This window comes from Pipistrellus kuhlii, unplaced genomic scaffold (genome assembly GCF_014108245.1).
Source record: "Pipistrellus kuhlii isolate mPipKuh1 unplaced genomic scaffold, mPipKuh1.p scaffold_m20_p_15, whole genome shotgun sequence".
Lineage (NCBI taxonomy): Eukaryota > Metazoa > Chordata > Mammalia > Chiroptera > Vespertilionidae > Pipistrellus > Pipistrellus kuhlii.
In genome coordinates this window covers 33,128,358-33,151,471 of record NW_023425460.1, presented here as the reverse complement: position 1 = coordinate 33,151,471, position 23,114 = coordinate 33,128,358, and the positions used below count along the sequence as shown (strand labels likewise).

Here is a 23,114-nt window from a genome sequence, read left to right as displayed (position 1 = left end):
GGTACACATAGGAAAAAAGAACTCAATAGGACTCTTTTTCCCCTCCACCCATGGGAGTCCATTCTGTGGGACTCTCTCCCCCTCCCCATGTGGGTGTCTGTACTTGTTCTTTAATAAAGCTCCACCTTGGCTGCATTAAAAAAGGAAGAATAAAAAGAAGGAGAAAAAGAAGAAGAAAAAGAAGTGGTTCATCTACACAATGGGATACTACTGAACAGTAAAAAAAAAAAAAAAAAAAAAAAAAAAAAAGGAAATCTTAGGTTTGTGACAGCATAGATGAACTGGAGAGTCCTACTGTAAGTGAAATAAGCCAATCAGAGAAAGACAAGTACCATATTATTTTACTCACTAGAGGCCTGGTGCATGAAATTTGTGCCCAGGTAGGGTCCATAGGCCTGGCTGGGTAAGAGCCAATTGGGCCTTCCTTCATTCCATACCGCCCCCTGGTGGTCAGCATATGTCATAGCAAGCAGTCAGCTCTCCATGGTGTCCCTGGTCGGTGTAAATTGTCCCTGGTAGGTGTAACTCTTCATGGGACAATTTGCATATTAGCCTTTTATTACATAGGATATGTGGAATCTAATGAACAAAATGAACTAACAAGTAAAATAGAGACTCATAGGTAGCAGGCTGACAGCTGGGGAGAGGGGCGATGTGTGTGGAGGGATTGAGCAAAAAAGAAAAAACTCATGGACACAGATAATAGTCTGGTAATTGCTGGGGGAAGGGGGGGAGGGGAAAAGAGAGTATAGGGGGATAAATGGTGATGCAGGAGACCTGACTTGGGGTGGTGAACACAGTGTACAGATGACATGTTGTAAAATTGTGCACCTGAAACTTGTGTAATTTTGGTCATCCTAATAAATTCAATAAAAAGGGGGGGGAAATCTGCTTCCTTTGTATTTACCCAAATACAAAGAGACTACAAAACCCAGGGTACTGTGTCTCTCCATCTCTTAAAACTAGGTGTGGCTCGGAAACTGCCTGGCCCTCTAACCTCAGTTGCAAGGCATGCTGGGGGTTGTAGTTCTTTGAAGGCAAGATCGGGCCGCTCCCTCTCCGCCCTGCACCGGCGGCTAGTCTGCGCATGCGTGTCAGTGGCACTAGCAGCGAACCGGGCAGGCAGTTCCTTCCTCGGAGGGAGAGATTCCTCTGCCATGGAGTCCTACGATGTTATCGCCAACCAGCCTGTGGTGATCGACAACGTGAGTTGCGTCTTTTCTATCTCTAAAGGGACTTACGCTGTCCTCCCCGAAGGGATCGCTTCCCGATGCCGCCAGTTCTTTGTCACTGGCCAGGCCTGTCAGGCGGGTTCAACCACCGCTGCCTCCATCCTGCCCCTACCCATAGTCCGCAGGCAGCGGGGGCCGGTCGGCAACCATGGGTTGGAGCGCTTTGGGATGAATAAAGACTTGTCAGCCCGAGCCGGGTCCTTGGGCCCGGGGCTCCAGGGGCCTTAACCGCTCTGTGAGCTCCGGTACCCACCCCTTCCCAGTTTTCGGTAACTCTATTGGCTGCTTTGGCTGTCGATCTTGACCGGTGACCCCGCCTCCGAGCCTTGCCGGATGAGGGCTAGCCTCTGCAGTGATTGGCTTACGCCCCTGCAGTTCTTCCGGGCCGCCATCATGTTTCTCAGCTCTAAGGGGCGGGGCGCTGCAAGAGGGCTGTTGGGATTGGCTTCCGGAACTTTCCGTGGTGGGGTCTGACGGACTAGGGCCCGCCCGCCCGCGGGTGGAGAAGGGCTAAGTTTCCTTCTGTCCGGAGCCGGGAAGCCAGGCTGTGCATTTGGGTGGGGTCCGAGGATATGATGCTAGAAATGACCATAGGATTTCATTTATTGCTGAGATTGTAAATCACCGCGTTAATCATGGTCGACAGGCTAAAAGAGGAACCAAGCAAGCAGGGACGCCTAGTTGCTGGTGAAAATATTTGCCAGGCTCTCTGGAGCTTACGGAGGAGGAATTTCACATGCGTTCGAATTGGATCCTCACAAAAACTGGGTGAATGGCTAAGGCAGGAAGTTTGATTCTCATGTTATAAATGAGAAAATGGAAGCGCGAAGAATTAAAGTGAGCCCAAGGTCACCCTAAATCCAGTGCTTTATTCCTTTTTCCTCTTGCCAGAACGCCACGAAAAGGCATAGTGACAGTGCTCTTATTGTGGGCAGAGGGGGACAATTGTAAAACAACTGCATTTCTGTCTCCCAGTTGTAGGTTTAGTCCCACCGAGGTCGGTTGACCTTTTCTGTGCCCCTTCCAAGTCCTTTGAGGCAAAACTACCAGTTCCCTCTGTCCTGAACTCACTGTCAGATTCGCTCCGTTGACTCAGCCCTTGGGACTTTAGGCAAGTTAGAAGGTCCTTTCACTGGCTTCGTCTCATTTAAGCTTCCGATCCGCTGGTAGATGGGAATGACTAACCCAGATGATGCAGGCAAGTGAGGCCTGGAGAGGTTAAATAACAGTATTCAGACCGCCAGGTTGGTGAGTTGAGGAGCTGAGACTCAAATTGAGATCGGGTGCCAAGTTTCTCACTTTTTTCAAGGAAAGGTGTTTTTGTTGTTAGCTTTCCTTCTCTCTAGGAGTATGGCTTCTGACTTGAAAAGCAGGAGGTTGAGTTCAGTGAGACACCACCATTTGGGGAGAATTGGGGGGGTTCCGATCAGAGATCATACCTGTGTTGCAGGCTCAATGGCATGAATCAATGATTCTCTCTCATCATTGATGTTTCTCTCCCTCTCTCTTCCTCTCTCTGAAAACATAAAAAATATATTTTTTTACAAAAATACTGCTTTTGTGGCTATTGGAGCCTAAATGCGGGAACAGTATCAATAAGAGTTTTACTGTTTTGGGGAATGTTGTGCTGCTTCAGCCCCCTTTTTTAAAAAAAATAAATGAAAGACATTAAACCTAAAGAAAAATTCAGAGAGGTATATAATGAGCACCTACATAGCATGTGTCTGCCACCCATATTTAATAAATGTTGATATTTACCATATTTGCAGGAATGTAGACCCAGTGTTGCCAGATCTGATTTTTCAAGATAAATTGGAAATTTTAAATGTCGTATGAGTCTCCAGTTTTTAACTGTCAGAAGTTAATGTAAAGGTAGTTTGTGGTCTATAGATACCGAAAGTAGGTTAGTGGTTGCCCAGGACTAGGAGTGGGAGAAGAGGGATAAGATGGAGAGTGACTGCTGATGGATACAGAGTTTCTTTGGGGGATGATGAAAAAGTTCTAAAATTAGATTATGGTAATGATTGCATAATTCTGCGAATATACTACCCTGTTTTCCCGAAAATAAGGCAGTATCTTATATTAGTTTTTGCTCCCAAAGATGCACTAGGTCTTATTTTCAGGAGATGTCTTATTTTTCCATGAAGAAGAATACGGTACACATTTATTGTTAAATGAAAATAAAGGAAATTTATTACCTGTATACGGTACAGTAGTACGGTAGTTGTCAACACAAACCAGACAAACTGTGAATCCTACAGTATCAAGAATTTACTCATTTATTCAATGACAATCATGTCATCATCTTCTGGAACATCATCATAACAATCCAATTCCTGAATTTCCTGGTGAATTTCTTGTGACTCCTAGGGGGCCTTATTTTCGGGGGATGCCTTATATTTCACTCAGAAGGAAACCTGTAAGTAGGTCTTATTTTCGGAGGATGTCTTATTTTCAGGGAAACATGGTAAGAACCATTGACTTATACACCTTAAATGGGTAAATTGAATTTTATGTCAATAAAGTTGGGTGTGTTTTTTTAAAGTACTTTGTGGGCCAAACATAATATGTCTTTGGGCCCAAAATGGCCAAAATCCTAGAATCTGAGGCTCCATCTCGTAGCATCCTTTTCCCACTTGTAAAATGGGAGACATTTAGTTTTCTTTTCAGCATGTCTGGAATAATCATTGAGCTTAGAATAAAGGTCACCCAAGCCATAAGGCCTACAGCCAGCAGGTACTGGGAGAGCCTTGCTAAGGGATTTGCTATTTGTTTGCTTGCAGCAGCAGAATGAATATTTGGTCAGCAGTGGCTGGCAACAGATTTGAGTCCTCAGAAATCCAATATTTCAGGTGGCTACTTTTTCAAGAAGCCTCTACAAGGCATTCGTTTACTTGGTTTTGCCACAGTGAATAATAGAGTGGCAGCCCATTTGCCAAGTATACAGTTCCTAGTTAAATACTGTTAAAGAAATTGATTACCTTCTTATGTGATCTCATGGTATGGCTTGAGCAGAATAGAGAAATGAGACATCCTGGTGCCTAACTCTGGCAACACAGAAGGAGGAAACCATCTCCCTCTGCCCCACCCATTCTTCACCCAACTGCTGGCCTGGCAGGCCAGCTCGTGGGGCTGCAGGAACAAGCTGGGTCTGGTTCCTGGGTCTTGTGCATCTTCCCAACATTGCCTTGGTCTTTTCTGCCCCACCTCTGCCTGGGGCTTTTGGCATTCCCGCTGCTCATTCGGGTTTCATATATTAGACATCATCTGCCAAAAATGAGCTTGATTTTCATTTTAGTCATCCAGCGTCTATTTGAGTACCCTGCAAATGCCAGCTACTGCTGATATATAAAGTCTCTGACCTCGAGGAACATAGGCTGAAAAGAGACATAAATGGAAACCATGAGAGCAGAACGAAACGCATCTACCTAGTGGTATAGGTAATGGTGATTTTGTGAGATAATAGGACGAGGATAATTAATCCCACCTAGGGACAGTTCTTCAGGAGGAAGGCAGTGATATTTGAACTGGGCTTGTTATAGTCTTGCTAGGAAGGTCAGAGAGGAGAAATGAACCTATCATCTTACTCTGCCTTGTCACTTAGACTCTAGTCCTTTTGCTAGTAAACACAAAATCAAATATCCAGGGAAATATTTAGAGTCTGAGGTACAGGTCTCATCTCTACTCTTCTTTTGTCAACCTGTGCCAGGAGATCCCATGAGTCTGCTGGCATCGCCACACCCAGATGAAGGCAGCGAGCAATTATAGGAAGCTTGAACTGACACGCTCCCGGAGTTCTCTCGTGCAGCACTGTGCTCACTCCCATGCCGCTGTCCCAGAGCCCGGTGTTTGCAGTAGGGGAGTTCTTCCTTCTTCCCAGTCTTCAGCTCCGTGTATAGCTGCACCTTTCCCAGGCTTCTTGCTGTTCTGCTCAGGCCGATGAGTTTGCCCTTAACTCCCATTTTCTCTCTTTCCTATTGGCAGAGGTTCTTGCTGTCTTAGAGAACTGGCTTGCTCTGCTCACCTTACTGCTTTCCCTGTCCTTCAGCCACTTCTTACTTACTGCCTGTGATGCCGGAGTCAGGCACCAGGATGGCCCATCTCAACCCCTTCCCTCAGGGAAGAGCAGAAATAAGAGGCAGGGAGGGAACCAGGGATGTTGCTGGGAAGCCTTTGGCGCAGACAACCTTGGCTATTTAGTGTCTCCTAATATGTTTACTGCTTGCATGTGGGTTCTGGAAATATCACACTCCATCCCAGGATTAGTAGCCCCTGGTGACAGGCAGCAGGAAAAGTTTTGCCCCCAGTTAGCTGCAAACTGTGTTGGGCTGGAAGGGTATCAGAGATGGGTATCGGCTGTGGAGGTAGAAGAGCTGAGAAGGAAGAGAACAGGTTATATCTGCAAACAATATGGAGCCCTGCGTGGAGTTAGTATCTGTGTGTATGGAATCAGTGTTTACTTTGGTTGGGCTCAGGGTGGTATCAGAGATGCTGGAGGGAGGAGTTGGGTTCTTTTCTGGGCATCCTACCCAGCGTACCAAGGATGGAGCAGCAGGATTGTAATGTTGGGTCTCTTCTCTCCTCAGACAATGGTTTAGGCCTCCTTATCATCAGGAGACCTACGAGTGAGTAAAACAAAGCAGAGTAAAAAACACAACAATAACCACAAAGCCCTACAAAGCAGAGTGTCTGCCCCTGCAGTAAGAAGCAGACAGTGTGTGTTCCGTGGGAGTGCTCATGGTGGTGTCTGTCATACACCTGGGCAGGGAGAGTTCCGACATCTGGTGGTGTATGGCTGAGTCATACCGTCTTCCCCCCTTGGTTGTGTTCCTGAACTTGGCTGCTTTGGTGCTTCTAGCTACTTTCCTCTTCTCTCCTCAGGTTTTCTCTTTCTCTCCCCGTTATTAATATTGGGGGAAGGGGGATATTTTTAGGGGGAGTCAAACCATTTTATTGAGGACCTTTAGGGGACGGTTGAAGCCCGGGAGGACAGTGAGATCTGGCGTTCTCAGCCCACCGGGACCTCCCAGCTTCTCAGTCACCGGAAAGCTATTAACATTATGTTTAATGCCAAAAGTAAAACATGTTCAGTGTAGAAAAGTCAAAGAATACAGAAAAATCAATTGATACTCTGAGTGTACAGTGGAAGTTCTCACCCTCTCCAGTCTCACTTCCTTCCCTTTGGCATGCATTCACTGTACAAATGCTTATATAGATAGATATATCATATACAACTCTAAGGTTTCTCACTTATAATAAAAATAGAACCATATACATGCTGTATGATATAAATCTCTTGTTTTTGTGATACTTCTGACTTTTCTTTCTCCTTTCTCCTTAGGGATCCGGTGTGATTAAAGCTGGTTTTGCTGGTGATCAGATCCCCAAATACTGTTTTCCAAACTAGTAAGTCATTCTGTAACTTAGAAGCTTAGAAGGTTGTCAGCTTTGTTACAGGCTCAGCCCTCCATCCTTTAGGGAGAAGGGATCTGTCATTCAGGACAGCCCTGGTACTCAAAACAACAAGCAAAGGACAGGAGCTGGCTTTTGGAGGAAGCTAAGGAGACAGCCTACATAGTACAATTGGAGAGGCACTGGCAGATTTTATCTGATGCCAAAAATGTTCTCATCAGGAACTCATTGCTTTGGGTGACTGTCTCTTCGTGGAGCCCTCTTTCTAAAACTCTCCTGTCACCCAGGATGGGGTTAACTATGAAGCCATACCTTTAGCCTTAGTGAGAATGAGTTCTCGGGACTCTCCTCTCAGGCAGAGAGACTGCAGAGGAGGGCAGTTAGGAGTGACCAGGCCTGCGGGGGAGGGTAGTTATGGGAGACCAGGCCAACAGGGGAGGGCAGTTAGGAGCAGTCAGGCTGCAGGGGAGCGGTTAGGGGATGATCAAGCTGGCAGGCAGGTGAATGTTTGGGAGCCAGCAGCTCTGGATTATGAGAGGGATATTTGACTGCCGCTTAGACCCGATTCCTGTCCAATAGGGCCTAAACCTGCAATCAGACATATCCCTCTAGTATAAAAATAAAACATAAATAATACATGTTCATTGTAAAAATTATGGGAAATGCAGAAAAGGAGAAATAAGAAAATAAAAATCAACTGTAACTTCCCTCCTTGAAGATAATCATAGTAGCATTGAGTATATTTCTTCCTAAGTGTGTGCCTCTATAGAACTTTCCTGTGTTCTGTCATGTGTTGTGAAATGAAAAGTCCTCCCCACTTTCTTTTGTAGTGTGGGCAGACCCAAGCATGTTCGTGTCATGGCAGGAGCCCTCGAAGGTGACATCTTCATTGGCCCCAAAGCTGAGGTAATTCCCACCCCTCGAGCTAACAGAAGACCTTCTTTAGTCCCCACATGGACAGTGTCCCAGCAGAGGGACATAGCGATGAGTAAAAAAAGTGATTTCTTCTTAAAATCTCCCCGTTAGGTCTCTTATCCTAGGCCTCATCCATTTCTTTCTCCCAGGAGCAGCTTCTGGTTTTGGAAAGAAAACACTAATTTGTGAAACAGAGAGCAGTCTAGGACACAGAGCTTCTGCCTTCCTTTTGTATTCTGCCACTACCTTGCCAATAATCAAAATGACTGGCGTGGTTATTTTTTGGCAAAAGGGATTGGGGGGTAGATCCTGGCTGGGTACCCTGGGGATGAGTTAATTAACAGTTTGGCAGAGCCTCTAGAAGCAGAACAACAGAATCATAGTTGCCAGCCTTGCTCCAAGTGCTGAGACCCAGAGGCGGGGGCCAGGAGATTATGTCCTGGGATCAGGCAGTGAAGAGGATGTTTCCTGTCACTTGCCCTGAGGACACCCAAGGGTCCATGGAAATGCAGAAGCCCTCTACTCTGGCTGCTGCTGTAAGTCCTGCTCTCTTTCCCCAGGAGCACCGAGGGCTGCTGTCCATCCGGTACCCCATGGAACATGGCATTGTCAAGGACTGGAACGACATGGAGCGCATCTGGCAATATGTCTATTCTAAGGACCAGCTGCAGACTTTCTCAGAGGAGGTGAGATTCTGTGTGGGAGGCAGCCCTGCAGGGAGTGCAGAGCAGAGACTCAGAGATGAGAAAGATGACAATAGCTGCCAAGAGTATTTGAGTCTTAATTATGTACCAGGCATCAGACCATGTGCTTTTTAGACATGTTTGCATTTAATCTTCACACCATTCCTATGAGATGTAGGTAGTATTCTCTCTAGTTTACAAACAGGGGGACAAGTTCAGAAAAGCCAAGTAGTGTTTCCAAGATCACCCAATGAATAAAGTAAAGCTGGGATTCAAACCCACATCTTTCAGATTTCAGAGAGTATACTCTAACTTCTAAGGAGTAACTCTCCACTCAGAAACACCAAGGAATGTGCAGACTAGGTGGACCAGAATTTCCAGGGGAGAGATATGTTCTAATTTTTAAAAGAACGTTCAGTATTAAAATTTAACTTTCTATTTTTAAAAAAATTTAAACTATTTTTATAATTCCAATAGCTTATTAGCAAAATCTTTTTGACAACTGGAGATATATAGCAGAAATAGTAATGTAAGAATCATGGAAGAACAGAAGAGTAATAAAGGGGTGGAGGTGAGGTCAGAATGAGGCTTTAAAAGGGGCATGATTTTGGAAAATTGAGGGTCTGACATGGGCAGGGGTAAGTAATAGGCCCAGCTTGCCTTTTTTTGGAGAGAGACCAACTAAGGTCCCCTGGCCATCCATACATGGGCTTCTCCTCCAGCACTAATGAGGGTGGGCGTCTGGCCTCAACCTGACTGCTGTCTGGGCATCTTTCACCAGCATCCTGTGCTCCTGACAGAGGCGCCTTTAAACCCACGGAAAAACCGAGAACGAGCTGCTGAAGTTTTCTTTGAGACCTTCAATGTGCCAGCCCTCTTCATCTCCATGCAAGCTGTGCTCAGCCTGTGAGTAGCAGCCTGGCGCCTGAGGGGAAAGCAGTTCCTTTGGCATTCCTATAGGGCAAAATACCAGCTAAAATAGGCTGCCATTATTAGGTTTTGCCAGCTTGACTTCACCACAGTTCACTCCATTTCTTGTCCTCCCAACACGAAGGCTGTGTGTCAACTGTTAAATTATCAAACATTATAAGGTTAACCCTCTCCCCCACCATACCACAGAAGTATGTTTGTCTCCTTGTCTCTGCCAAATGAGAAAAAACTAAGAAGAGACCTAGGGAATCATGTGGGAGAAAAGCTAGTTTTTGTGGAAGTGAAAATATTCTTTTAAAAAAAAAAAAATCCTTGTTTTCCTTCACTCATTTACTTGCCCTGCCTAGCCCTTGTAGGCATTTGGGTTTTTTCCTCTTGTCTAGAGAGTAAAATCTTCCCTCAGGCTGGGTCTATGAACCGTTGAAGGCCAGCCATCTTCTGGGCCTGGGCAGGGAGCTTGGAGAGACTCAGCTCCTCTCATTCAGATCTTCCACGGCTTGCTTCAGTGCTCAGCATCCTTAGTACTCAGTCCAGTTTCCGGGCCCTGGAGAAAGGCAGGCCCCAGCTTTAGTTCAGCTGACATTGAACTTTAAACAAAGTAAGTTTTTGCCCAGAGTGAGGAGGCAGGGGGTGGTGATGGTTTGCCCCCTTTGCTTCAGTTATGCCACAGGCAGGACCACAGGAGTGGTGCTGGATTCTGGGGATGGCGTCACCCATGCTGTGCCCATTTATGAGGGCTTTGCCATGCCTCACTCAATCATGCGCATCGACATCGCTGGCCGAGATGTCTCTCGCTTCCTTCGCCTCTACCTGCGTAAGGAGGGCTATGATTTCCACTCATCCTCAGAGTTTGAGATTGTCAAGGCCATCAAAGAAGTGAGTGCTGCCCCGTGGGGCCAGGGATGGGCTAGGGGATGGGAACGGAGCATCAGGACCTCCAGGACCTGGAGTGAAAAGAGGTGAAGCTCCTGTCCTAGGGCCTGGGTCAGGCCTCCTGACAGCGGGAGACCTCCTGACACACTCCCCTTTCCAAAGAGCTACCGTTTGTAGGGGAAAGGGAGCTGCTTCTATTTCTTAAGCTGGGTGATGGGTACACTGGTGATAATTATGTTTTTCAGACCTTCTATACAAATTACATGTTCTTTCCATCCTTGAGGAATTCAGAATACATTTATCTTTTTAAGTAAACTGAGTCCTCCTGCACCTGGGGCTGTAGGGTAACCTTTGAGCTGGGGAGTGGGACCCAGAACCATATGAGCAATAGAAGAAGGATGCCTGAATATGGACTAAGATTAGGCTGTGTTCTCAGACCCAGATCCAGGGAACCACATTTCCACACTTGCCCACCAGGAAGGTGGAATAGGTGGGAACTCCTATCCTAAATGCCATCTAGTGGACGCCAACAAAACCTCCCTGCTCCTGCTGTAGGGCAGCAGCCCTCATGACCTTTAGGGCAATCACTGCGATGGGCAGACTTCTGCAGCAGCATGTCAGTCTTCAGGGATTTGACCAGGTAGGTGCCAGGTTTCCTGCCTGCCTGACTCGTGCTTGGTTCTGCAGAGAGCCTGCTACCTATCCATAAACCCCCAGAAGGATGAGACGCTAGAGACGGAGAAGGCTCAGTACTACCTGCCCGATGGCAGCACCATTGAGGTAGGCGACCGAACCCATGCCCTCAGGCCCCCAAAAGCTCTGGGCTCGAACAGAACTTTTCATGGGGAGGCTGGAGTCAGATGTCCCAGTCTGTCAGCCTGGCCTGGAGCAGTGGAGCTCTTGAGCAGCACCGTCTCCTGCCCAGCGATGAGTGCCAGGGACTTTGCTTCTCTTGTGTGGGGAGGAGGCGTTTTCCTAGGTCAAGATAGGATTAGGAAGAGGGTGTTAGTGCTGTCCTTAACTACTTGAGGCTGAGTTGCCTCTCCCCAGACCTCCATGGACTGGAAGAAGTTTTTATGAGGGAATGAGTCCAGGTATTAAGGCCAAAGGTCTCTGGGTTGGATAATCCCAGAGCTAGGATTAAGCACAGGAACTTCCTCTCTCTAGTTTCCTAGGAGCCCTGTTTCTTTTTGTTCCCTATTTGTTCCCAGGAATTCTGTCTTTGTTCCTGGAGACCTTGACATCCGAGGTCTTTCCTAAGCCTGGCCTTCATAGCCACCTGGTTACTAAGAGGTGGGCACAGGGGCCTCTTCCATCCCCAGTCCCACCTCTGAAGCTTGCCCTCCACCCTGCAGATCGGTCCTTCCCGATTCCGGGCACCTGAGCTTCTGTTCAGGCCAGACCTGATCGGCGAGGAGAGCGAGGGCATCCACGAGGTGCTGGTGTTTGCCATCCAGAAGTCTGACATGGACCTGAGGCGCACCCTTTTCTCCAACATTGTCCTCTCGGGAGGCTCCACCCTGTTCAAAGGTTGGTCTTTGCTCTTGGGCCCTTCCCCAGAAAGTTTCCAGATCCTGCTGGGCCCAGATGCCCAGAGAATTGACTTGCGATTCTCCTTTCTTGCCCATTCAGGTTTTGGTGACAGGCTGCTGAGTGAAGTGAAGAAACTGGCTCCAAAAGATGTGAAGATCAGGGTAGGAGCGCGGTGCAGGCTAGGGCTGGGTGGAACTGGGCTTCCAAGGGTCCATAATGCCATAAGGTATGGCCCCCTTTCCAGCTCTGCCCAAGCTTTTCAGGCTTTTACTGCCAGATGCTCCCATTTCCACCCTCACCCTGAGGCCTGCCAGAGTGGAGGACAAAGGGGGACAGTTCTCATACTCAGATGACGCAGGGTGCTAGGTCGAGGGCCCCACGTGTGTTCTTCCAGGGAAACTGACATTGATAGGAGGTTGACTTTTGCTACTCCCTGTGACACAGCCCAACATCTTAGTGACTGCCGAGGGAGCTAGCCTGCCTGAGAAAGGCGGGGTTCTAAGTGGAGTGTGGTTCCTGCAATGGCATCTCACCCCCAGATAGCCCCAGCTTTTCAGAAATTGTACTTAGGACTGCGAGAGGCCACAGGGTCCAACAGGTCCACATTGTCTGCTGTGTGAAATGCATCCACTGTCTTGGGTGGTGAGAATTAGCCATAAAGGAGAGAGTTGAAAGGAAAAGTGAGAGGAGAGGATGAACATCTCAGATTCCTCTTTCTGCTCCTCTTGCAGATATCTGCACCTCAGGAGAGACTGTATTCCACATGGATCGGGTGAGTAGTTCTGGGAATACGAGTGGAACAGGAAGCAAACACCCACGCTCTTTGCTCACCGTGGTCCTTTGGATTCCCTCTGCTCCAGGGGCTCTATCCTCGCCTCCCTGGACACCTTTAAGAAGATGTGGGTCTCCAAGAAGGAGTACGAGGAAGACGGTGCCCGATCCATCCACAGGAAAACCTTCTAATGCTGGGACATCATCTTCATCTTTCTCTGAAGTTAACTCCACTTTAAAACTCGCTTTCTTGAGTCGGAGTGTTTGCGAGGAACTGCGTGTGTGCAAGCGTGTGTGTGTGTGTGTGTGTGTGTGTGTGTGTGTGTACAAGTATGTGCACCTATGCGAGTGCCGTGTGGCCCAGGGATCCCAGGGCCCAGAAAGGACGATGAACTACCCACGATGGTGATGGCCTGAGGCCTGGGGTTGACCACTAACTGGCCCTGACAGGACAGAATGCTGGCAGAGGGCTCCATTCCTTCGTCTACTGGGCCTCTGTCTGGCTGTGCGGGACTGTTTACTACCTACCATAGGGACAGAGGGAGGTAGACCTAACCCCAGGGAGACCTTGCTGCTGCCCATCCTAGGCTAGTTAAACACCACCCCGGCCCCATCCTTGGGTGCCGAGGCCCAAGGCAGCTGCTGCCTTCCTTGTTCATCATTCTGTTCTTGATGCCTCTTGATCATGGATTGAGGACTGGAACTGGGGTTGAGTTCTATCTGGTTTTGATTGCAGTTTGGGTTTGGGAGGCTGGAAAGGAGGGCAGGATGCTCTTAACTTTACCTGGGGGCCAGGACCACACTGGGCATTTGAGGAAGGCAGGAGTAGTGCTACTTTTGATTGGCGGCAGAGTCCAAGTTCCAATCCCAAGCCCCATCTAGGGAATCTTGGGAGAACTTAAGGAGCCTCTTGGCTCCAGGCCATTACTTACTTTTCATCCATCCTTGGGCAATGCCATTTTCAAACAATGTTATTTATTTGTTTGTGCAGTATGGGAACTGGAGGGAGGGAGCTTATTGCCTCCTGCCCACCAGTCACCCTGTTCACACTAATGTTTACAGCATCTAAGCTTAGCATAGTCTCCAGGGCCCCGCCACTCCCTGCTAAGGGTGAACTGACAGTATCCATAGGCTGACGCCATTTGGGATCTGAGGCTACACTCAAAGTCACTCCCACAGCCTCTCTCTCTCCCTCTTCCACTTGCTCACTTCCCTAGAATCCACAGGCTGGTTGTGGTTGGATTTTCTGAAGCTGGTGGTAGAATCACTCCTTGGCAGAGGCCCTAGCAAAGGAGGGATGTTGGGGGACCTAGCTCCCTTAGGATTGGAGAAAGAGCCGCAATGAACCAAGTTGCCTTTTCCCACTCTAGCTGACCTGAGGGGCTAGGTTATAGAGATGAGAAGGCCCCCTCTGGACTGATACTGTGCCATTCTTTACTTTGGACCTATTTAGTTAGCGAGGAGGCCAGACCCAGGTGCCAGGAGCTGGTGAGCTCAGGTTCATCTCTGGTCCAGTGGGGCAAGCATGTACTCTGGGCTGGGCTGGCCTAGCAGTGGTCCAAAGGCCCTTCAGCCCCGATGGTACAAAGCTGGGCTGACCAATGTTCGCCGGCACCCTCACTTGACACCAAGGTCTGCCCCAAGCCCAGATTCAGGCAGTATTCTCCCCATGCCATCCAACGATGAAAGGCCCGTCTAGGTGTGGGCCACAGCAGCAGGTGTGTGTGAAAGCGATGTTGTGGCCCGCGGACTGCAGTGTGCTTAACCAATTCACCTCCCTTCTTTTAGCCCAAGCCTGTCCTTCACACAGCCTTGCACAAACCACAAACCAGCCTTGCCTGGTGGGGCCCAGTGTACTTAAATAAAGTCCTTCCAATAGACACGTCAGCTGGGTTTCTGTCTAGTCAGTGCTGGGCGGGGAAGAGGGAGGAGCCAAGGTCCTTAATCTGAGGCCTCATTCGTCCTCTAGAGGGCACTGTTGCCCCAGCCAAACTAGGCCAGCTTTAGCCCAAGTGCCAGCCTGTCAAGCCCATGGGTGAGACCACCCAAATGAGGGGAGCAGAATTTGACATCCCTGAAGTCAGAGGTTCTCAAAACTTCTGTGTGTAAGAAGCTCAAGAGCTTATTAAAATGCAGTTCCTGAGGCCCATGCTCAGGTATTCTGATTAATCAGTTCTCTATTTTAATTCTATATACTTGGGGGGAAATTGCCCTGCACTTTACAAATGTTAACCCATTTGATCCAACAACGTATATAGGATATTTTTATCACCCACTTTATAGATGAGGAAATAGAGCCGGAGAAATCACGTAATTTCCCAAAGCTAGGGTTTGAACCCAGGCAATGTAGCTCTAGAGCCTACATTCTTAGGCACTATGAGGCCTCAACAAACCATTGGCCCAAAATCAGGTCAGTTTTGCCCTCCAGATACATTTGCCAATGCCTGGAAATTTTTGTCACAACAAGATGGGGCGGGCAGGTGTGCTGCTACTGGCATCTAAGCAGAGGCCAGGGCTGCCAAGGCCTAGAACAGGTAAAATAACCACAGCTTTTCAAACCTCAGACCCTTGAAAGCAGAACCTTGGGAAACAGAACTCAGACATCACCATCTTTGAAAGCTCTCTGTGTCTCCAAGGTGGAGGGCTCTGGCCTAAGAGGGGCCACTCCTCCGATCACCGTGTCGCAGTGGTACCTGGAGTGCCCTGGGGCTACGGCTGCATCCCAGGTGCCCCTGCAGTTACCGCTCCACAGATTCCCTGTTGCCTCTGTGACGGATGTGGGTGGCCACTCAACTCACTTTGGAAAAGTGCTCTTGAGTGCTTTTCACATTAAATGGGTCATATTCCCCAACCCCACCACGCCCACACAGCACAGACCTCAGGAATGGGAACAGAATGACTTTAATCCGTTTGATGAGCCGGCCCTCTTAGGAGGCCCGGTGGGCGAGGAGAGCCCTGCAGCAATGGGGGCAGCTACTTCAGGCACAACTGAAGCAGAGAGCCAGACCACTGGGCGGGCGGAGAGGGGGGGGCTCCCAGTCAGCTTCCCCCGACTGGACAAAAGGCAGTATCAAAGTGGTTCCTGAGCGCAGTGAAGCCCCAGCCCCAGGCAGCGGGATGGGCCTCTGTGCCCTGTGGCAACCCCAAGTGACCACAGGGCAGTCCCATCCCTTCTTGGTCCTTTTCTTACTCCTGCCCACAGGGGCAAGCAGGTCCCTGAGCAAATTTGGCACAGCTCTCGCCCAAGCTGGGCCAGATAGCCAAGCAAGGTCTTAAACCCAATGACTCTCCTGGCTCAGACCCAGAAGCTCCCATTCTGCCATTTGATCTCGAGGCTGCACCCAATGAAGGCAGGGGAGCAGGACACCAGGCTGGCAAAAGTGGCTCCTGCCCAGAGCTGTGGGCAGTGTCCTCATCAGAGTGGCCTTGTTGCCCCTCTCACACTGTCTTAATGCCAAGGGTTTGGACTTGTGACAGATTCTGGCGTTGGGCTTTGACCATGCGCAGGCGTCTCCCATGCAGCTTGAACTTGGACCAGGCGAACAGTTGCAGCACAGCACAGACGATGGGCACCAGCACCAGCAGGTAGAAGCAGCCCTCGCGGAGCGTAGGGGCCTGGGCCGGGGGTGGGGCCGGGGGTTCTGGCCGGGGCTGGGCACTCACCACAGGGGTCCGTGGGGGCTGCTGGAAGAGATCGTGACCTACGACAAGAGCGCGTGCAGAAAGCACAGTCGGCCCTGTGCTCCTCTCAAGTTCACGGTGCCACATCTCAGATGCCACACGTACACAACCAAAACACAGCCCCTGACTGCTACCCCAACCCTGCTCCTCCCTGTCTACTTCTCAGTTGATGGCACCAGCATCCACCCAATGGGCCAAAAACCTAAAAGTCTTCCTATATTCCTTGGTTAACTTTAGCACTCCCAACAGCCAATCCTTCACCTCCCCCCAACTCCAAAACACATCCCAGCCCCAAACACTTCTTCCCGGCCTCCTAGCACCACCTGGTCCAAGCCCCTATCGCCTCCGCCACAGCCTCCCTACAATCCACTCTCCATACAGCAGCCAGAGCCAGCTCTTAAAAAATCAGACCGTGTCACCCTCTGCTTAAAACCCTTCCAATAGCTTCTCTTTGAACTGAGAATAAAATCCAAACCCTGCCCTGCTCTCCAGAGCCCTCATCAACGTTTCCAGCTTCATCTAACCACTCCTGCTACCTGTGCCTTTGCACCTGTCACTCCTCTGCCTGGATCCACTGAGATCTTCGTAGACCAAATCCTTCCCATCCAGTTCACGTCTGGCTGTCACTTCCTCAGAGAGACCTTCCCAGGCCACACTGAGTAGTTTTTCAGACACATTACAGTAAGTCCTCACTCAATGCCATCAGTAAGTTCTGTGACTCAGTGAAACAATGTGTAAAGAACCAATTCTAGCATAGGATAACTGATATAGACAAGTTACACTCCTACAGCATCTCAACATTCTAAAGCAACAACACTGAACAAAACCCCACCTGTGAAGATCGGCTGTCTTTCTACTATTGCACTTACCACTATCTGCTATTTTCTTGTTTGGCTACACCCCACTCCTCCCCAACTAGAACATAAGCTTCATGATGGCAAGGACCCCGTATGCCTTACTGTTACCTCCGTGGCACTCAGAGCAACACCTGGCAGAGACAGTGTATACATATTTGTTCAATCAATGAATGAACTCTTGAAAGAAGAATCAGAAACCCAGCTTTTCTACTCATGGGGGAGAGGTGTGGCACCCAGGGTGATCCAGTTGCCATTCTCTCCCTCACCACACCTAGAGCCATTCTCGGGTAGTGTGCCAGCCCCTGGGCTCTCACCTGTGTAGAAGCACAGTAGCCAGGTGCCCAGCAGCGGGGCCAAGGTTTGGCCTGGCTTGGTCACCAGGGCCACCATGCCAAAGAGAAGCGCCGAGGCTGCCTGCTTGCGGCGGTTCAGCACCAGGTCCTCATCCACCAGGTCAGTGACCACCAAGGTCAAGAGCTTACAGGTGCCCTCGGTGAAGACACGGTTGCTGCCAGCAGAGAGAGAGAGCAGGCAAAAGTGAAGGGGTGCAACAGAGGCGCGGGGGGAGGGAGGGCAGGGCATACCTGGCGATGAAGAGGCAGAGCAGGCGGGGGCGGTCGGGGCCGGCCAGAAGCAGGAGCAGGCTCAGGCCCAGCTTAAGCAGGAAGAGCCCCCGCACCACGGTGTAGACGCCCCAGCGCCGGCACAGGGGCAGGAAGTAGAGGTTGTTGAGGTGGGGGGCGACATAGGAGATGCCTGAGGAGAAGGGGTGCGGCCTTATCGGGACACTGCGGCAGCTCCCACCATCGTCCACATTCGAACAATCAGAATCAACGTTTGCCAGGCTCTGCTGAGAGCTAGTTTGCATCCTTTTATTTAGTCCCCACTGCCTTTTAAGGTTAGTAATATTACTATTCCTACTTCACAGCTGAGAAATGGAGACCCAAAGATATAAAATAAACACGCAAGGCCAAACAGCCAATAAGCACAGTCCGGACTCACAGCCAGGCCCGGCACACTGTGCCATATTGCTTCTGGATGGCACCATCACCGAGAGGACCACTGTGAGAGCAGTCCCGCCCCCTCCTACCCACCAGAGTCTTCCTTCCACCCGTTCCTCAGGAAAACAGAGCTGGGGCTGGAGGTGTAACCCACCACAGGTTCTGCCCTCTGCCACCCAGGCCCGAGCTGGGGAGTGGCTGTGCCTGCAGCTGGGCTAGGGGTCCTGGGGTGCAAGCCTCTGTCCTTCCAGCCTGCCCAAGACACCCACTCACCCAGCAGGAAGGAGCCGGTGGAGAGGGAGATGTGATCTGACAACAGATGCTCCAGGAAGAGCGGGAAGAAGTTGCTGTTGAAGTGGCAGTGGAAGACCTGAAACCCAACAGGCGGTGAGGAGGCAGCCGAGCAGGAGCGGCCTTTATCCCGCCCTCAACAGGGAACACCTAAAACCAATTCCTGCTGCTTACCGAACTTTGCCGCAAGTTAGGAATGATAGCACTGTCATTAGAACAATTAAAGGTGTTTTTCTTTTCAATTAAAAACACCTTCGTATGCCGAGATCGGTTTGGCTCAATGGATAGATAGAGCGTCGGCTTGGGGACTGAAGGGTCCCGGGTTCGATTCCAGTCAAGGGCATGTACCTTGGTTGCGGGCATATCCCCAGTAGGGGGTGTGCAAGAGGCAGCTGATCAATGACTCTCTCTCATCGATGTTTCTAACTCTCTATCTCTCCCCTTCCTCTCTGTACAAAATCAATAAAAATATTTAAAAATAAATAAATAAATAAATAAAAACACCTTCGTAAACAAGCTTAATGACATAAAAACTATTTGGCTAGCTTATATACTACCAGTGTTTTAGGTGTGGCTCTTGGTATTTTTACAAGTTTGTCACAATCCCCAGAGGGGCTGCCCTGAGAGGCTGAGTCTTGCCCAAGACTTCACAAGGAGTTAAGAGCTCAGAGGGTGCCCTATCCGGTTTGGCTCAGTGGATAGAGTGTCAGCCTGTGGACTCAAGGGGCCCAGGTTTGATTCTGGTCAAGGGCACATTCCCAGTGGGGGGTATGCAGGAGGCAACTGATTGATGTTTCTCTCTCATCGACATTTCTGACACTCTCTCCCTCTCCCTTCCTCTCTGTAAAAAAATCAATAAAATATATTTAAAAAAAAAAAAAAAAAAAAGCTCAGATGGTGCTAGAACCCAGGTCTTCTACCTACCCAACCTGTGTTCCTGCCTTCACATCATCCTACAGTCATCACTCGAAGCCCGGGATTTTCCAGCGTCTGAGAAACCTATTCGGCTGAGTGAGGCCTACGCTGCCCATCCTGGGTGGGGAGTCTGCTCCCGTACCTGCACCAGGTCCATGAGCACGAACCACAGGAAGTTCCGGTGATGCGCCAGCTGCCAGAGGTACTGGCCCAAGGTGATGTTGCCCACTTCCTCTCCACACAGGCTATGGGGCAGAGGGGAGTCAAGAACAGCCTAGGGCTGGGCCAGATCCACCCCCGCCCCAGGGCAGCCACCCTTCAGAAAGGGGATCAGCACTGAAATCAGGCTCAGAAGTGCTGGCCACTCACCCGCTATCCGCAGCCAGCTCTGGACACCCTGGCTCCCTACCAGCCGCCTCTACCCGCTGCCTCAGCAGCCGTGTGGCCCCCACAAAGCCTAGCGCGGAGCCAACAGCCAGTGTCACGCAGAAGGCACGGAAGGAAGAGAAGTCCTCCTTGTTCCAGAAGGCGTAGGAGGCAAAGACAGAGAGGGAACCAGCTGCGCTGAAGAGGGAGCAGTAGAAGTTGAGGTGGGTGCGGTCGTGGGCCGAGAGGGCCAGGTCAGCCAGCAGGGCGTGATGGTGCAGGTCCACGAGCGTCAGGAAGCTGTCATAGAGGCACAGGCACAGCAGGAACTGCAGGCCCGCCGGGGCCCAGGGCACCCAGAACACCAGGAACGACAGCGCCAGCAGTGGCCCATGCCAGCCAAGTGCCCGCACCCGTGCCAGCACCACAGCCCTCGAGGAGAGCCCAGTGCCTGACCTGCCGGGGAGAGGAGGGCCGTTGGGAGGTGCCCGTGCAGCCTTGGGTCCCAGTTCCCCCTGCTCAGGACCCGGAAGAGGGTCAGAGGCCCAGAATGTGGGACTCGCCCCAGGGTGTCCCACTGACCTTCGAGCCCTCAGCCTCCTGTTAGGAAGCACAACTCCCCAGGGGGTACTCCCTCCTCTGCTCCCTGCCAGCCTGCCAGGGCTGAGGGCCAAAGAGAAGTGTGACACCATTTCTTCAGGGCTGGGGCAGTGATGGGCGGGGTTGGGGTAATCTGCCGGAAGCAGCAGTGTGATGTGCACTGAGTGCCCAGTCCCGAGGGACAGACAAGCGGACCTGAGGTCAATCTCGCCACAAGGTGATCAAGGCCAGCAGTTGGTCAAGGCCACTTCGCCAGCCTGGACAGTCTGCCCTGACCTCGGGGAGCGGAGGAAGCCTGGACAATAGCTGAAACTGGTCTCCCTTCCCCTCCCCACCCCAAACACAGGTGGGGGGTCCTCCAGGCCTGGGGAAGGGTGGGGCGGGACAGGACCCGTGGTGATCCTCCCCCAGGACACAAACCGGGGCCGGGAGCTGAGGAACTGATGGTCACTCAGCCAGCCGAAGAGGGGGTCGTTGAGGCTGTTCCACAGGAGAAACACCGTCTGCGGGCAGAGGGGAGATGGGTGGGCTCCAGGCAGCTTCCTTTCCAGGCTTCCCCTCCCCCGCCTGCTCACCACCTCTTAAAGATGACAACAGCTTTCCTGCCTGCAAACTCTGCTCAGGTCAGTCCCTCTGTTAAAACCCACTCTACACACCACTGCTCCCATCAAACTCCCACCTGGCCATTAATGTGTGTGACTACATAAAACAGTCCCTGGCTCATAGGACAGTGGCCAGAGCGGGTGCAATCCCCACTGAAGCGTCATCAAGGCCTCCAGCTCAGCTTTTTTTCTTGCTGAGCCTCAGTGGGCAGCCTGGCCTGCGCCATGCTCCTGGCTCCGGGCGGGACCCAGCACTGCAATCTGCCCGCACCCTCCCTCCCCCGCCCCCCAGCACTGGCCTACCTCTCCGACCCAGAAGGCAGCTTTGCTGATCTTGTACACTGAGACAAAGGTGTCCACATAGTAAAGCAGGAACACGTTGTGCAAAACGGTGGTGAAGAGGGTCAGGGAGCCATAGACCACAGCTGTGGGCAAGCCCAGCAGCCAGGCCTGGGGCCCGCCCAGCCCCATGGCGGGCAGCCCAGCCTCAGCCTAGGAGCACGGAGACGCACTCGTGGCCACGTGCCACCTGGCCATCCTTGTCCCTGGGAAAGAGGAGCTTGTTAGCTGCAAAGATCAGAGCCAGCTGTGCTCCAAACCACAGGCCTGAGTTGTTTAAAAACTCATTTTCAACTGGGAGAAAGTTTGCACGTAAAATAAAGCCGGGGAGCTGGTAAAGACATACAGCTGAAACAAGGCTGCGTTCGCTGCCATGCCCAGGAGTAACCCGAGAAAACCGATAAAGGCGTGGGAAGCAGAGGCAGGTGTCAGACAAGTGCTGAGCCAGGTCCAACCTTGCTCAGCTCTGTGCTCAGTATCTTCTTTCATGGGCACCATCTGCCCTTCGTGATCTCTAGACGTTACAACCTTGGGCTTGGGCAGGTGGCGTACTTACAATATAACTGCAAGCTACTTAACCCAAGCCTCAGTTTCCTCTTCTGTGAAGGGAAAAGGAAATGATCGTGCTTACTCTGCAGAGAAACTTAAAGGATTAAATAAGGCAACTCAGAGAAAGTGCTCAGTAAATGGGTGTTGGCGATGTCATTGTTAGCTTTATAAAACCCCTACAAAGTGTATAGCACTATTACAATATTATAGAGCAACGCCAAGCTCAGAGACGTTAAGTAATTTGCCCAATGTCACACAGCAAAAAATGTAGATTTGAACCTTGGTCTCTCTGGCTCCAAAGCCTTATCTGCCACTTGGCCTCCCAAATCGGCTTCCTACAAAACGGTTGGATAAAATGGAGAAAGCTGCTGAGATGATACAGAAGCATAAAATGTAATAAGGGACACAACTGCCCATGCACTTTGATTCCAGAAATTCCTCCTCCAGTTGCTAACCCCAAAGGAATGTGACTAGAGATGTTCATGGCAGCCACATTTATAAACAACAACAAATCGGACACAGCCCAAGAACACAACAAAGGGACTGGCTCAGCGAGCTGGTGCTCTCTAGAAAGCGGAAGCACACAGAGAAACTCGACACGTGGGAGAGAAACTCAAGAACACGTTGCGTGAAAAGGGAGAACAAAGGACAGCGTGGTTGCCTGGTTCCCAACCAGGCCGATTTGTGCAGACGCTGGCTGACGGGACTCATCACCATGGATGGGAAAGGAAATAAAAGTAGGATTTTTAATAGAGCACTGCTTCTCAAACTGCAATGTGCTTTCAAGTTACCCGAGGGCTGTGTTAAGATGCAGTTCCTGGGAGGGAGGGAGGGAGGGAGGGAGAGAGGGGGGCAAAAAAAAAATCAATAAAATATATTAAAAAAAAAAAAAAAGATGCAGTTCCTCCTCAGAAGGTCTGGGGAGGAACCTGAGATTCTGCATTTCTAACAGGCTGACACCTCGTTGCTGGCCCATGAGTGCACTGGAAACAGTGAAGCACTAAGTCCATCGTTTTTGTTAGGCTCAAAGCTGCCGTTCTCTCTCTCTCTTTTTTTTAAAAATATATTTTATTGATTTTTTACAGAGAGGAAGGGAGAGTTAGAAACATCGATGAGAGAGAGTCATCAATCAGCTGCCTCTTGCACACCCTCCACTGGGGATATGCCCACAACCAAGGTACATGCCCTTGACTGGAATCGAACCCGGGACCTTTCAGTCCGCAGACCGACGCTCTACCACGCTCTACCACTGAGCCAAACCGGTTTCGGCAAAGCTGCCGTTCTCTTGTTAGAAAAACAATCCCATTTGTGCTTGAATGACCCCCAGCAGGAAGCTACGGGTGCTTCCTTTTCTCACACTCCCTGTTGTGAGTTCAACTGCACCCAAAAGATATGTTCAAGTCCTAACCCCCAGTACCCGTGTGACCTTACTTGGAAACAGGGCCTTTGTAGATGTAACCAAGTTAAAATGAGGTCATACTGAATTAGAGGGAGCCCTAGCCCCATGACTGGTTTCCTCATAAGGAGATGGAAATTTGGACACAGAGAGAGACACACACAGAAG

General features: G+C 50.4%; 2 protein-coding genes across 3 annotated transcripts; one reads left to right on the top strand and one right to left on the bottom strand.

Moving 5' to 3' along the window:
* Positions 1–1,050: 1,050 nt before the first annotated feature.
* On the top strand, positions 1,051–14,236 carry ACTR1A (actin related protein 1A). Of its 2 annotated transcripts, XM_036437928.2 has the most exons (11): positions 1,051–1,205; positions 6,574–6,638; positions 7,475–7,550; positions 8,120–8,245; positions 9,024–9,148; positions 9,832–10,048; positions 10,733–10,825; positions 11,401–11,575; positions 11,678–11,739; positions 12,310–12,350; positions 12,439–14,236. In XM_036437928.2, exons 1-11 carry the CDS (start codon positions 1,158–1,160, stop codon positions 12,539–12,541), a joined length of 1,131 nt encoding a protein of 376 aa, XP_036293821.1. In that variant the 5' UTR covers positions 1,051–1,157; the 3' UTR covers positions 12,542–14,236. The 2 variants fall into 2 exon arrangements, with proteins under 2 accessions (XP_036293821.1, XP_036293822.1); XM_036437929.1 differs by lacking the exon at positions 8,120–8,245.
* Positions 14,237–15,234: 998 nt separating this feature from the next.
* Positions 15,235–21,214, bottom strand: MFSD13A (major facilitator superfamily domain containing 13A). Its single transcript, XM_036437903.2, has 8 exons — positions 20,966–21,214; positions 20,481–20,563; positions 19,464–19,916; positions 19,237–19,339; positions 18,162–18,258; positions 17,472–17,643; positions 17,202–17,395; positions 15,235–16,050 (listed from the first exon to the last, which is right to left on the bottom strand). The coding sequence occupies exons 1-8, from the start codon at positions 21,131–21,133 to the stop codon at positions 15,788–15,790; spliced, it is 1,533 nt and encodes a 510-aa protein (XP_036293796.1). The 5' UTR covers positions 21,134–21,214; the 3' UTR covers positions 15,235–15,787.
* Positions 21,215–23,114: the final 1,900 nt, after the last annotated feature.

Excerpts from the sequence above, each read along its gene's own strand:
- MFSD13A (XM_036437903.2), bottom strand. The coding sequence starts at position 21,133 with ATGGGGCTGGGCGGGCCCCAGGCCTGGCTGCTGGGCTTGCCCACAGCT. Across the intron at positions 19,340-19,463 it reads GAGCTGGCTGCGGATAGCGG|CCTGTGTGGAGAGGAAGTGG; the intron begins GTGAGTGGCCAG and ends TCTGCCCCATAG. Across the intron at positions 16,051-17,201 it reads GCTACTGTGCTTCTACACAG|GTCACGATCTCTTCCAGCAG; the intron begins GTGAGAGCCCAG and ends CTCTTGTCGTAG.
- ACTR1A (XM_036437928.2), top strand. The coding sequence starts at position 1,158 with ATGGAGTCCTACGATGTTATCGCCAACCAGCCTGTGGTGATCGACAAC. Across the intron at positions 11,576-11,677 it reads AGGCTCCACCCTGTTCAAAG|GTTTTGGTGACAGGCTGCTG; the intron begins GTTGGTCTTTGC and ends TTGCCCATTCAG. Across the intron at positions 12,351-12,438 it reads CTGTATTCCACATGGATCGG|GGGCTCTATCCTCGCCTCCC; the intron begins GTGAGTAGTTCT and ends CCTCTGCTCCAG.